The sequence below is a fragment of the Fundulus heteroclitus genome, chromosome 12 (genome assembly GCF_011125445.2).
Source record: "Fundulus heteroclitus isolate FHET01 chromosome 12, MU-UCD_Fhet_4.1, whole genome shotgun sequence".
Taxonomy (NCBI): domain Eukaryota; kingdom Metazoa; phylum Chordata; class Actinopteri; order Cyprinodontiformes; family Fundulidae; genus Fundulus; species Fundulus heteroclitus.
In genome coordinates this window covers 2,307,269-2,320,161 of record NC_046372.1, presented here as the reverse complement: position 1 = coordinate 2,320,161, position 12,893 = coordinate 2,307,269, and the positions used below count along the sequence as shown (strand labels likewise).

The following is a 12,893-nucleotide window of genomic DNA, read 5'->3' as shown; positions in this document are numbered from 1 at the left end:
CATCTAAAAGTCCTTAAAATGTTTTTTGCTGGATTAACATAAATATTGATATTTCAGTTTTTCACAGAAACCGTTGATGTTGTTTTGGTGAATGACCTCAGCGGTTGTAGGGACTCTCAGCTGCCGGTATCTAAGGAGGTACATTCCTTCTGACTACAAATAACATTGTAGGTTTTAAATATCAAACCGAGAGCTGCGCTGTGGCACAGTTGCAGCGAGAAAGTATTATCAGAAAGTCCACAAAATGCAGCTGATCCAAAATGCTGCTGCAAGAGTTCTGATGAAAATTAACAAGAGGGATCATATTTCTCCATTTTTAGCTATACATTATTGGTTTTCAGTTAAATCAAGAAAACAATTTAAAATTCACCTTTTCACGTATAAAGCCCTTAATAATCAAGCTCCATCATATATCAGAGCTCTGATTACCCCGTATGTTCCTAACAGAGCACTTCGCTCTCAGACTGCAGGTCTGCTGGTGGCTCCTAGAGTCTCTAAAAGTAGAATGGGAGGCAGATCCTTTAGCTATCAGGCTCCTCTCCTGTGGAACCAACTCCCAGTTTTGGTCCGTGAGGCAGACACCCTGTCTACTTTTAAGATTAATCTTAAAACTTTCCTTTTTGACAAAGCTTATAGTTAGAGTGGCTCATGTTACCCTGAGCTACCTCTATAGTTATGCTGCTATAGGCTTAGGTTACTGGAGGACATCAGGGCCTATTTCTCTCACTCTGCTGAGTTCTCCTACCATTCTCCAATTTGCATTGTTTGTTGTGATTTAAACTTTTAAATTTTTGTTCAGTCATTTTTTTCCCCCCTTCATAGTAGGTACACCTGGTCTGGCGTTCTGTTAGCTGTGACATCAAAGTGTTTATGTATCCAATGAGCTTCGGTTTCAGCTGTTTAAAAATGGCTGAGAGTCCCGAGAAGGAAACTGTCTTACAAGTTTATTAGAAGAAGAGGAAGGCCTCAAAAGAAAACAGTAAGAGCGGAGTGTATTTGGGAGATTGTTTTATGTGATCCTCCTAAGTAGCAGAACAGCAGGTAGGATGGTTGTGCACATGTGCAGTTATATAAAAAGTGGCATGGGTGATTCTTACCTAAACTTCCAGAAAAATCGCCTACTATACCTTTAAGAAAGTTGGAAAAGAAGCAAGACTTGCTATCTATTGTGCGTGAAGAAGCAGAACAAGAAAATATGAACACTTTTCTGCAGTCACACAGGTATTGCAAAGTGCTGTGTGGGTGAGACTGATTAATCAGAAAAGCTGAAAACTTTGAAGCAATGCAGTCCCAATTATCCTCCTGTGTAGCCCGTCTTCCCAGCTAGATGAAAAATCCGACAGGGAAGACAGGGCTGTGAAAATCAGTAAAACTGTATTTAATCAAAACACATTTAATATGCTTGCTTTTCATACTATCATTTACATTTCACATTTTCATTGTGTTTCACACAGGAAAATAATCAACCATTAGCTTAGAATTTATTGATCACTAACTTTGAATTATTTCCTTAATAATTGTGTTATTGCACATTTGCGATTTTTTTCCTGTTTACTAAACAACTTGTCCAAAACCCTGAGCTATCCCTTTAACCACAGCTGAGTATAGTGTGATTATATGTCACTTCGGCCTGCCATACCACGTAAAGACCATTTACGTATACACCACGATTCACCGCTAGAGGGCGGTCTCTTGCTACGAAACGCCCACTCACTTGTTTGTCAACAAAGAAGCAGTCGTCACTGGTCGCGTCCGCTAGCTCACTTCCGTTGGCAGTGGAAGATGGCGGCGGTGCCTGTGCGAAATTCTGCGTCTTTGCTGTCAACGTTCAGCAAACGGTTCTTCCGACCGGAGCTCAACGCGCTCTGCTCCTATCACAAAAAGGTAACAGACCCAACTTGTCGGGCTTTTAATTACGACCTACCGTGTCGCGTTATTTTTGAGGAGAGGAATTCGGTATGTTGTGGGACAAAAAAAAAAATGTTTAAGTGCATGTTTACATTCTGTTAAAGGTGGTGGACCATTATGAAAACCCGAGGAACGTGGGCTCTCTGGACAAGAACAAGAAGGACGTGGGGACCGGGCTGGTGGGTGCACCAGCCTGCGGGGATGTTATGAAACTGCAGGTAAGCTTCGGTTGCACGGTTCCGCTTTTGTTTTTGTTTTTTCTTTCTTTTTTCCGGACCTAAATCCCACTGATACGTTCTGGTGTCGTTCCAGATCCAGGTGGACGGAAACGGCAAGATAGTGGATGCGAAGTTCAAGACGTTTGGCTGCGGATCGGCCATCGCGTCCAGCTCTCTGGCCACAGAGTGGGTGAAGGGGAAGTCGGTAGGAGCGGCGCCGTCCACGGGACCGGACTCTCACGCTGATTGGTTGATTGCTTTAAACGTGGAAGGTCTGATTGATCCACTGTCACCCCGCAGATCGACGAGGCGCTCCAGATTAAGAACACAGACATCGCCAAAGAACTCAGCCTTCCTCCCGTCAAGCTTCACTGTTCCAGTAAGGGTTATTTAATGCAAGGTCTTTTTTGGATGCTTAAAAAAACACTAGAAACCAGAAAAAAAGCGTTTATTTAATATAATACATTTTCTATTTGGGTTCCTTGTGTGCTGTTGTTGTGACTTGATGTGTTTGAGCATCTTTAAACTAACTTCTCATGATGTAGGGATGTTTGGTCGAGTTACAACCACATCCCTCAATCTTTTATTAGGATTTTATGTGACAGACCAACTCAAAGTGGTGCATAATTGTTTTTCCTAATTATTATTTGAAAAGGGTGACATGCAGATGTACTCGGAGCCCACTGACTTAATGCTTTAGAACATGTGTCAAACCCAAGGCCTGTGGGCTGAATCCGGCCCGTCAAGGCAGTTTATTCGGCCCTCAAGAGCCACAAAAGGCATATCATGTCATAAAATAGAGGCATGTTTGCTTTTAAGTTGTATAAAGTGGCTAAAACTGTGCCTCCTGTAGCGAATGTTGATTTTTTTTTTTTACTGTGTAGTAACATCACTCTGCCACTAGATGTCAGCTTTCCCACAACACATTAAAACCAGTAACTCAACCCAATATCAACTTTTTTAGCAGATAAACTGTATAAACCGGGCCTAAGGGGGCTACTTTTATTTTACTGTGCATTTTTTAAAAATATTTTTATGTGAACTGAAATGACATGATCAAATCAAAGGCGTGCAGCCGGCCCTTTTTATGACTTTATGATACCAAAGTGGCCCAATCTAGAAATGAGTTTGAGATCCCTGCTTTAGAAGAACCGCCTTTCACTGTAATTACAGCTAAAAGTCTTGAGGTAAGGCTCAGTTATTTATTTATTTTTTTTCGGCAAACATAACTTCACCGCAGACAGATTGAGTGGAGATTGTCTGGGAAAACCCATTTTCAAGTCATCCAACACACATCCTCTGTCCGATTTAGGTCTGGACTTTGACTGGGCCATTCTATCACAGGTATATTTTAAACCGCTGGTCTCAGACTCTGATCCTCGAGGGCCGGACTTTTATACATGTAGGTCGAGAAACGCATCTAAAAAGCAGCAGGATCCCGGCCCTGGAGGATATGAGGTTGAGTCCACTGATCTAAGTCGTCGTGTCTCTGGCTTTATGTTTAAGGTTGTTAGGGTCATGCTGGAAGGAGAACCTCTGCCCAGTCTCAGGTTTTGCAGTCTCTAGCTGGCATTCTTCCAGGATTCCCCTGTATTTAGCTCCAGCCATCAACTCTGACGGCGTGGTGCCGCCCTCCGCCATGTTTCACTGTGGTGACCCGGGTGATGTTTGTTGCTGGCTTCCTATCACTCATCGGGTGTTTGCCAGATTTTGACCAGGGGAGGAGTCGCTACACGTTTGCTGTGTCCCTAAATGACTCGAGGCAAATGGCAAACAAGCCTTTCTCTGGCTTTGTTTCAACAGCGGCAGCTTTATTCTGGACAGATCTCTGGACCGCACAACCAGGAATGATCAACTCTGCTTCAAAGTTCTCCACACATTTATCCTTGACCCGTCTGCTTCCTGGTCTTTATGAAGGTGTTTGTTCTCTAATGTTCTCTTACAAACCCCCTGATGCCTTCAGAGAACAGCTGGAGAGTAAATTACCTAGAGGCAGACTCTGTAAACGGGGCTGGATGCAAACACCTGCCACACTTTTCAGATCAGTACAATTGAAAACCCTTTGTCATTCCTTCAGCAACTATAATGCGCTGCTTTGTGTTGATCCATCACATAAAAGCCCAATAAAGCACTGAACTTTGCCATAATAATGGGAAAAAGTTAAAAGATGGTACCTTTGAAAGGTATTGTAGACGTATAGAAATAATTCAAACATGGTCAGTTTCTACTTTTAGGTTAAAGTTTGGAGGATTAATATATTTAAGCCTTAAAGTTGCAAACGTACTCACTCCCTGTATAAATTAAGTTCTAAACAAAGCAGGTGTGGCTGGATGTCTGAAATAAAGGTTAAAAGTAGATTGGGTCATTTGGTAAAATTACTGTGTTTTGATCCAGTTTTCGCTCCGTCAATCTGACAAAAATGTTTTATAAAACTCTCCAGGTTAGTAATTTAGTCTTTATAGCTGACACGATAATTCATAACTTTTATTTCTAATCTCTTCAAATATCTAAACATGTTTTTTTTTTATTCAAGCGTTACATTTTAATGTGACCATTCACTTATAAACTCCATGTTGACCTTTTCAGCTCTAAATATGGAATATTTTATTTCTTGAATAAATTATATATTATGGGATGTGATGTGCTAAAGCTTTAGTAATTTTCTATTCACTTTCTTTCCTCAGTGCTCGCGGAAGACGCCATAAAAGCAGCGCTGTCAGACTACAGACTAAAGCAGGAGGACAAGAAAAACCAAAGTGCCAACACCAGCAGTTAAGAAAGCTGTGTCACCAACCATGACGAGACATTTATTGACATCAGAACAACCGACATCTTTCAGCCGGGCCGCGTGGAGATGAGTGGTTCTGAGTGGTTCTGGGTCTCCAGGGAGCGTCGTTAAGGTTCTGCTGCCTCAAAGCTCAAAGCGTCTGTTCATTCGTTTGGGTTCAAATGATCCGAAGCGCTGATGATTTATTTTTCTGCTCTGCAGTGATTGTTGTTGTTTTTTTTCTGCACAGAACAAGGAGATGCTCAATAAAGCAGAAGCAAACAGACTCGCACGTGTTCGTCTTTGGCTTCGGGATTTTATTTGGCCTAAAATTTTCAATGCTTTGTGGTTAACAGCTTAAGTTTTTTTTATATATATAAAGCTTGTATAAGATTTCATCCAGCAGGTCTCTCACTAGCGGGCGCCACCCTCTGCTGCCGCACCAGAACCTTTTTCAGCACGATCAGCACCGCCAGCAGCACGAAGACCAACAGAACGCACAGCACGGCGAGCAGCGACACGATGGCCGCCGAGTCTCTGTGGGCGAGCATCCGGGGGTCCGCGGTGGGCGGGGGGTCCTCCTCCCTGCCGGTGGGCGGGGCCGGTGGCGTTCCTGCGGCGGAGGACGCGTTGCTCTGGGGGCGAGGAGCTGTGGCGTTCTCGCTGCATCTCTGGTCCTCCTCAGGAAAAGGCGTAGCTCTCGGGTCGGTGGGGCCGACAGGCGGAGGAGACGCGCTGAGGGATAGACACTCCTCATAGGTGAGAGCCTCCAGGGTGTAGGGTAAAACCCGAGGCCTGGGAGGAGCGGCGGCGTTTTGCGCTTTGCTAATAGCGGGCTCTGATATCTTCTGCAACAAGTTGCCCTCGTTTCCGTGTGGACGCGACGTTTCCACCGCCTTGGCAGAGCTGCGCGGGCTCGCCTCGTCGTTTGGCCTCAGGACGCGTGGACAGATGGAGACGACGGAGAGGTCCAGCAGCAGGCGGTGAGCGAGGTGGACGGGCTCTTTGCACACCAGGTCCGTAGCCACGTCCAGCCCGCCGCTCAGCAGCCAGCGGTACAGGTACAGGATGTCGCACTCGCACGCCCACAGGTTGTCGGTCAGGTCCACGGACCGGAGGCGCGGCAGGCTGTCGAAGGTGCTCTCCGGCACCGTGCGCAGGCAGTTGCTGTTGATCTGCAGGACCTGCAGGTTGACCAGAGCGGCGAGGGAGGGCAGCTCCAGGGAGGAGATGCAGTTCTCCGACAGGTCCAGGCGTGTCAGCGACGGCGGGAGGTTCGCGGGGAGGCGCGTCAGCTGGTTCCCCTTCAGCGTCAGCACGCGCAGCTGCTGCAGACCCAGCAGCGCCCCGGGCTGGATGGCACGGATGCGGTTGTCCTCCAGGTGGAGGCGGGTGAGGTTCCTCAGCTGCCTGAGGGCCCCCGAGGTGATGTAAGTGATGCGGTTCTCCTGCAGCAGCAGGGACTCCAGGCTGGGGGGCAGGCCGCGGGGGAAGCGGGCCAGCAGGTTGTGGCTGAGGCTGAGCTCCTGCAGGCCGGAGAAGGCCCGCAGGAGGTGGTCCACGTTGCAGAGCCGGTTCCTGGCCACGGACAGGGCGGAGGTGCCGAGGGGGACGGAGCGAGGGAGCGACCGCAGGCCCAGCGACTCGCACAGGACCAGGAAGCCCGGGCCGGGGCAGCAGCAGCCGGGGGGACACGGGGACACGGGGAGGCAGGCGAGGGGACAGACGAAGAGAGCGAGGAGGACATCACCTCTGTAGCAAAGCATGGCTCACTGCGAAGAATAAGGGGCAAATTAGAAACACGATGCAACAGTTTTCAGTACTGACAGACGATTCATGGAAAACTTTAATCTATGGCTTATTTTGCTCTGTCTCAGCAGCTATTTTGCAGCCTTTTATTCTTCATAATCCATCAAAGATGACCCTCAGACAACTGGATCTCCTTAGACCAGGGGTGTCAAACAGTGTCCTGTCTGGCAATGTGGCAAAAAGAATTGTTGTCTTTAGGCCAAAAAGAGCTCATCAAATTTGACTTTCACAAGTGGAGCAGTACTGCTTTGCCATAGTGCTCCCCTTGATTTATGAATGTGAATAGTTTTATTATGATTCATGTGGGGAATATCTCAAATGATATGGACACTACAATGGGAAAGTAGGAAAGGAAGAACAAGAAGAAAAAAACAAAAGGTCAAAGAAAGAGGAGATAAAAGGAAGAGAATGATAAAACAATTATTGAAAAAAACATGTACTTCGTTTAATTGAAAATATGCAGTTCCTGTATTGTCCACAAGGGGCGCTGTGTTTTAATCAGCAGATTAAGCTTCAGGTGTGGAAAAATTTAAATCATTTCTTAATTTTTATCTGTTTGATGTATTTTGTCATGCAGGACAGTGTTTTTAAGTTCCAAAAAATGTGAATAAATGTTTTTCAATATTGTACAATCACTGTGATCAGTTCTCATGCATAATGCACAAGTAAATGTTTAACTGAGTAAAAGTATTGTTGAAATTGCACATACTTTTCTTAAAAACGCTGAGGTTATTCATAATATATTGTGTAAAAGTGAAATTAATTTAATATAAAAATCAACAACAACTCCACATTTATTAGTTCTATTTAATCTTGCAATGAGTTTACTCGTGTGGCCCTCTTGAGATCAGATTAAGCTGTATGCGGCCCCTCAACCAAAATGAGTTTGACACCCCTGCCTTAGACGGTTACTAAGGTTGTATAAGTACACCTCTCCCTGACAGAGGCACCTGCTGTCTGAATGGTAATAGTCAGAGGATCCCTGCCTTATCAATAATTCACTCAACGAGGCGGTGAAAGGAAGTGTCTGGAGATGCTCTGGCAGAGTTTTAAACTCGTGTCGCTCCTCATGAGTGATGGGCATTAAACGCGTGCCAGACCTCAGCTACAGGGCCTTGGAAAAGCATTAATACCCCTACAACTTTCTCACGTTCTAGCCCAAGAACTGTTTTAGTGGGATTTTATGTAATAGGCCAACTTGGAAGTTGCTCATAATTGTAAAAGTAAAGCGACCCAAAAAAATCTAGACGTTGCGTGCATTTGTTGTCAACTTTGTAGAACCACCTTCTGTGGGTCTACTTTTCCGCTTTTGCAGACTCAAATGCTCGCCTGTTCATGCACAATATTTCAGACTTGACCAAACTTTACGGAGAGCATCTGAAGTCGTTTTCTAAGTCTTGCCACAGATCCTCAGATGTTTTATTTTTATATGTTTGGACTTTGAATAGACCGTTCTGCACATGAACACGCCTTGATCTGGATCATTCATTCATTTCTAGATTTCTGGTGTATTTCTGGTGTATTGCAGACCAGGACTGTTTGAGAGAATTCAGGATTTATTTTCTATGGTCCTCTGCTCTGTAACCAGCTCGCTGAAAACCTGTCGGCCCCTTTAAGCCAGGGCTGAAAACAACTGTTTACTGCAGTTATATAAAGATTAAAGCAGCTTTTCAATCGTCCAATGTTTGCCTTAATTTGCTTTTTAGCGTGTCTTAATTTTTATTGATACATTTGTGTTTTTCATGTTTTATCTCTGTTCATCTGCTGTCCTTTTAAAGCATTTTAAAAACTATGTGCACAGTATGAATGATGCCACGCAAACAAATTTCCCCTTGTGTGAGAGGAGAGCGTGAACGCCGGTTTTCCTGTCAACAGACTCTCCCACCTGAGCTGTGAATCTCTACAGCTCCTCCAGAGTCCTCCCTGTCATGTCTGCTGTGTTCCTTGGTTTTCATGGTGCTGTTTGTTCTCGGCTGTTCTCGGACAAACCTCTGAGGTCTCCAGGGAAGAGCTGGATTCATCCTGGGATTAAATTACACACTGGTGAACTCTATTTAACAATAAGGGGAATACTTTCTGTAGGGGTATTAGACTAAAGGGGTCTGAAGACAAATGCACACAAAGGTTTTCAGATTTTTAGCTGGGGAAAGATTCAGAATCAAGCGCTACTTTGCATTGGCCCATTACAGGGGGTTGTTGGCCCCTCCATCCTGGCTCTTTAAAACCAAAAAAAGACGTTATTTTAATTCTAAAGAGAATAAAAAAGGTTGTTTTAGGAGTTCTTCTGTATGTTTTCATATAACAGCTACATAAAATATTTTCAAAATAAGGGTACAATGCTTTTAAAAGTAATTTAAGGTTTTTCATCTTCAAATAATGTTTATATTTTTAAGTAGGGCACCTATCTTTTTTTATATTTATGGAAAGACGTCACTCAGTTGGAGCACACGGGCTTAAATCGTTGGCCTGTTTGCTGCTGCGATGACCCGGATAACTGAGAATTTGCAAAGACGTCACTCAGCTGGCGTCTTTCTACCATATAAAAAGTTTTTTTTCTTTCCTTGGTAAAATGTAGAAGATTGTTTTGTTTTAAAATTTTTAAATATAAATCAGTTTCTGTTTAATGTTGCTAGCTCTTAAGAGAAAACATCTAATTCAGTATGTATTTAAGTAATAAAGCTTTTTTTTTTTTTTTTAGACAGTTTTGTATTTTGAAGCAGTGGGGGCGAAGTGTCTCTTTGAATTGACAAGGTTGCTGATCCCTAGTCGAACACAATAAACCTTAATCCAATGCGTTAAAGTTTGTGCTTGGAACTTGACCAGATGTGGAAAAAGTCCAAGGGGTGTGAATGCTTTTGCGACTAAGCAGGTCAGACCCTACGACTCTGATATGGCACACGTCAGCCACCACTAGTCCTGAACGTTTGTCAGTCTGATGCAAACATCGTCACCCTGACATCACTGAGAGTCACTTTCTCCCTGCAGACGGCAGAGGTTTCACCTCAGAGACGTTTCCAGAAGAACAAGCAGCTGTTATGGTTCAATGTTAATCCAACACTGCAAAAAAGGAAACTAAAAGGCAGTAATATTTTCTGCAAATGACTGTATGTAATTAATTAATACTGTATATTATTTAGTGATGGTATCAAGACGTTGGTTGTTTGTACCTGTAATACTTTATTGGCTGGTTTTGCTGTTCTTTTTATCTCTTTGCAGGTGTAGAAGCAGGAGCGGTTCTAGACCAAATTTACCAGGGGGGCCAAGGTGGGGCCAGTGTTTTTTCACAGGGGCACAGAAAAAAAAAAAAAAAAACAATAAAATGGCAATATTTAACTGTGTAATAATATTAAGTGAGCCACTTGTGGCTCTGGAACTGCAGACCCCTGATCTAGCAGTTGAAAACTTTGCCCCCTGCTCAATACGGCTAAAGCTAATACTTATCGGCTGGTTTGTGTTCTTTTAGCTCTATTGTAGGTGTAGACGAGACGAGAGGATGTTATATTGCTCTCTTCCTTTCCTCTCTTTCTCTTTCTCCCTTTTAGCATTTTGTCTCATCTCTCCTTTTCCCCTCTTCTACCTTCCCGTTTCAGTGGCCATTGAACATGAAATAATCCCAGCATAAAATCTAATAAAGTTTCTTACATACATCCATCAAGCAGAGCACTTTGGTGAAGCAGTAAGGCTCCACTTGTGAAAGTAAAATCTGTTGGGCTCTCTTTAGCATTAAGAGAACAAATCTAGTTGCTACATGGCCAGACAGGACACCAAAAAGAAATGACTGTCCTTGATTTGAACAGGTAAATAAGATTATCTGCCAATGGAATGAGTATTTTGACCTCTAAAATAAGACAATTAGATATACTGCACTTGAAATGAGATGATGGAGATGAGTTGTTCCTGTTTTAAGTTTAAAGATCTTATTCCATTAGCAGATCATTTAAATTACTCAAATCAAGGACAAATACGCTCATTTCAAGACAAATTTACTTGCTTTTAGTTCCCTTTTTGCAGTGAAACTATTATTTTTTTCTAAATTGAATTAGTCACTTTGATATCAAGACCAAAAGAAAGTGGCTGTAAAAACTACAAAATCAGTCGGTCATCACGGTTGGATTATTGCCAGGACAGAACGTCGTGCTCCAGATGATTTCTTTACTCTAGATTTAAATTTAACCCAAAATAGATTTACAGCTACAAAAGCAAAGCCATATCCATCGACCTGCTACAGCGTTGTTACTCCACACGCATGATTAGGACCTCCTGGCTCGTGCTCTCACACGTGTTAAAAGATCCAACAACATTTCCGATCCTACTTCACCTCGTTCAGATCATGCACTGTATTTACAAGTAGACGTCACCAAGCTCCTCCTAGAGAGCATCTTTGTTGTTTTGTGACATAAATTAGTCAAAGCTGAATATAAAGTGGTTTTGTTTGTTTATCACTAAACTCCATCTTCATCAGCGACTAAACTCTGGCTACACTCACCATTATCCTGCTTGGGGATAATTTGCTCCTCTGCAGAGATGGGCTGGGGTCTGTGATCCTCCGTTTCTCGAGATGACCACCGCTGCTCCAACTTCCAGGTGGACGCTCATCAAAGTTTCATGAAGGCCTTAAGGTGCTCTGTTACCTATTCTAGATCCTCCTCTCCACCCTCCTTGATTGAGGGGTCCTATTGTTTGTCAAGAGGCAGGTAACAGCACAACGCCAATCAGTTTTGGAGAGATAGAAAAATACCCCACGTGTCTCAGGTGTCCTCTTGGCCGAGGTCTCCGGAGGTCAGGGTTGGTAAAAAAAGAAAATCAGACACGCACTGACTCTCAGGTCTTTACCAGAGAAGGTTTCCGCGTTTGTGTGTCTTTCCTGCTACCTGATGGGAGGAGTGAAAGTGAAGGGGGGAGTACTTTCTCGAATTATTTAGAGCTTTGCCGGCTAAAGAGCAGGGAATCTGACCCGAGGGTGAGGTTGTGTTTGGGGCTCACGTTTCCTGCCACCCTGGCTGCTTTTGATTGTGCGCTGGCATCTTATCTCTGATCTCTGACATTTTAACCTGCTCACTATTCGCGCTCAGCGTCATTTAAAACGTGTTTTTCTTAAATAGTTTTGACGCTAGATTTAAGAAGTAATCGTCACACGCCCGTCACAAAGAAAGTTGGTGAAACGGGTTAAAAAAAAAAGCAGAAAGAAAAGGCAATGTTTGAATTATTCACATGGGGGAAGTGTTTCAGTAGTTGTTCCAAAAACATTGCCCTTTAAAATTATTAAATCTTTGACAAAAATATTGTAAAAAGCCTTAAATGAATTAAGATTTTATAGCAATTGCATATTCTCACACTAGGAGTTTTAGAAAAAACATTTAACTACATTTATTCAATGGGGGGAAAACACAAATTGTAAACTTCATGATTCAATGTAGTCTTCGCCATAGTTAAGTTCCTTTTGTCTCACGTCAAATCCAGTTGGAAAGTTTGCAGTAAAAAAAAAAAAAAAAAAGTGGAGTAGTTTCATGAGACCAAACCAAGAGGTTAAAGTTTGGCGGTTTGCATCACCAAAATGCCATGTATATATTATCCAATGATTGTTATAGAGACCTGGTGGCCTCCCGAGAAGCCACTTTTAGCTGATGTCTAAAGATGTAAGTTTTTTTTTTTTTTTGCCATCCCTTCTACACTGCAAAATGGATCTAAAAATAAATAAAATGGTTTTTAGAAATTTGTGTTTTTGTCCTTGATTTGAGCAGTTAAATAAGATCATCTACCAATGGAATGAGTATTTTGACCCCTAAAATAAGATAATTAGATATTCTGCACTTGAAATGAGATGATAGAGATGAGTTGTTCCTATTTTAAGTGCAAAAATCTTATTCTATTGGCAGATTACCTTATTAACCTGCTCAAATCAAGGACAAACACACACATTTTAAGAAAATTTTACTTATTTTCAGTTCCATTTTTGTAGTGTACGCATGCGTGGTGACAGGAAAATCCCGGGTCCAGTTTCTCTGCGGTTTATCACAGTTATTTGAACCTTTTTAATCATTGTTTTGAATGTAAATATTGCCGCTTTAAGGCAAATCGCTATTTTCTGGCTTATGAAGATCAGCAACGATTTTCCTTACCGAAAGGAGAAGGCTAAGGGAGCTTCTGTGTCGCACCATATTTAAAACCCCAGGGAAACTGGAAGTTGTGGA

The 12,893-nt window shown here is 43.0% G+C and overlaps 2 protein-coding genes across 2 annotated transcripts; one reads left to right on the top strand and one right to left on the bottom strand.

Moving 5' to 3' along the window:
• The first annotated feature begins 1,740 nt into the window (after positions 1-1,740).
• On the top strand, positions 1,741-5,179 carry iscu (iron-sulfur cluster assembly enzyme). The gene is made up of 5 exons (XM_012863369.3): positions 1,741-1,884; positions 2,013-2,126; positions 2,221-2,331; positions 2,427-2,505; positions 4,811-5,179. Exons 1-5 carry the CDS (start codon positions 1,783-1,785, stop codon positions 4,900-4,902), a joined length of 498 nt encoding a protein of 165 aa, XP_012718823.2. The 5' UTR covers positions 1,741-1,782; the 3' UTR covers positions 4,903-5,179.
• A 76-nt stretch (positions 5,180-5,255) lies between these two features.
• LOC105926898 (leucine-rich repeat transmembrane protein FLRT3) lies at positions 5,256-11,654 on the bottom strand. The gene is made up of 2 exons (XM_012863391.3): positions 11,189-11,654; positions 5,256-6,665 (listed from the first exon to the last, which is right to left on the bottom strand). The coding sequence occupies exon 2, from the start codon at positions 6,657-6,659 to the stop codon at positions 5,289-5,291; it is 1,371 nt and encodes a 456-aa protein (XP_012718845.2). The 5' UTR covers positions 6,660-6,665; positions 11,189-11,654; the 3' UTR covers positions 5,256-5,288.
• Between the last annotated feature and the right edge of the window lie 1,239 nt (positions 11,655-12,893).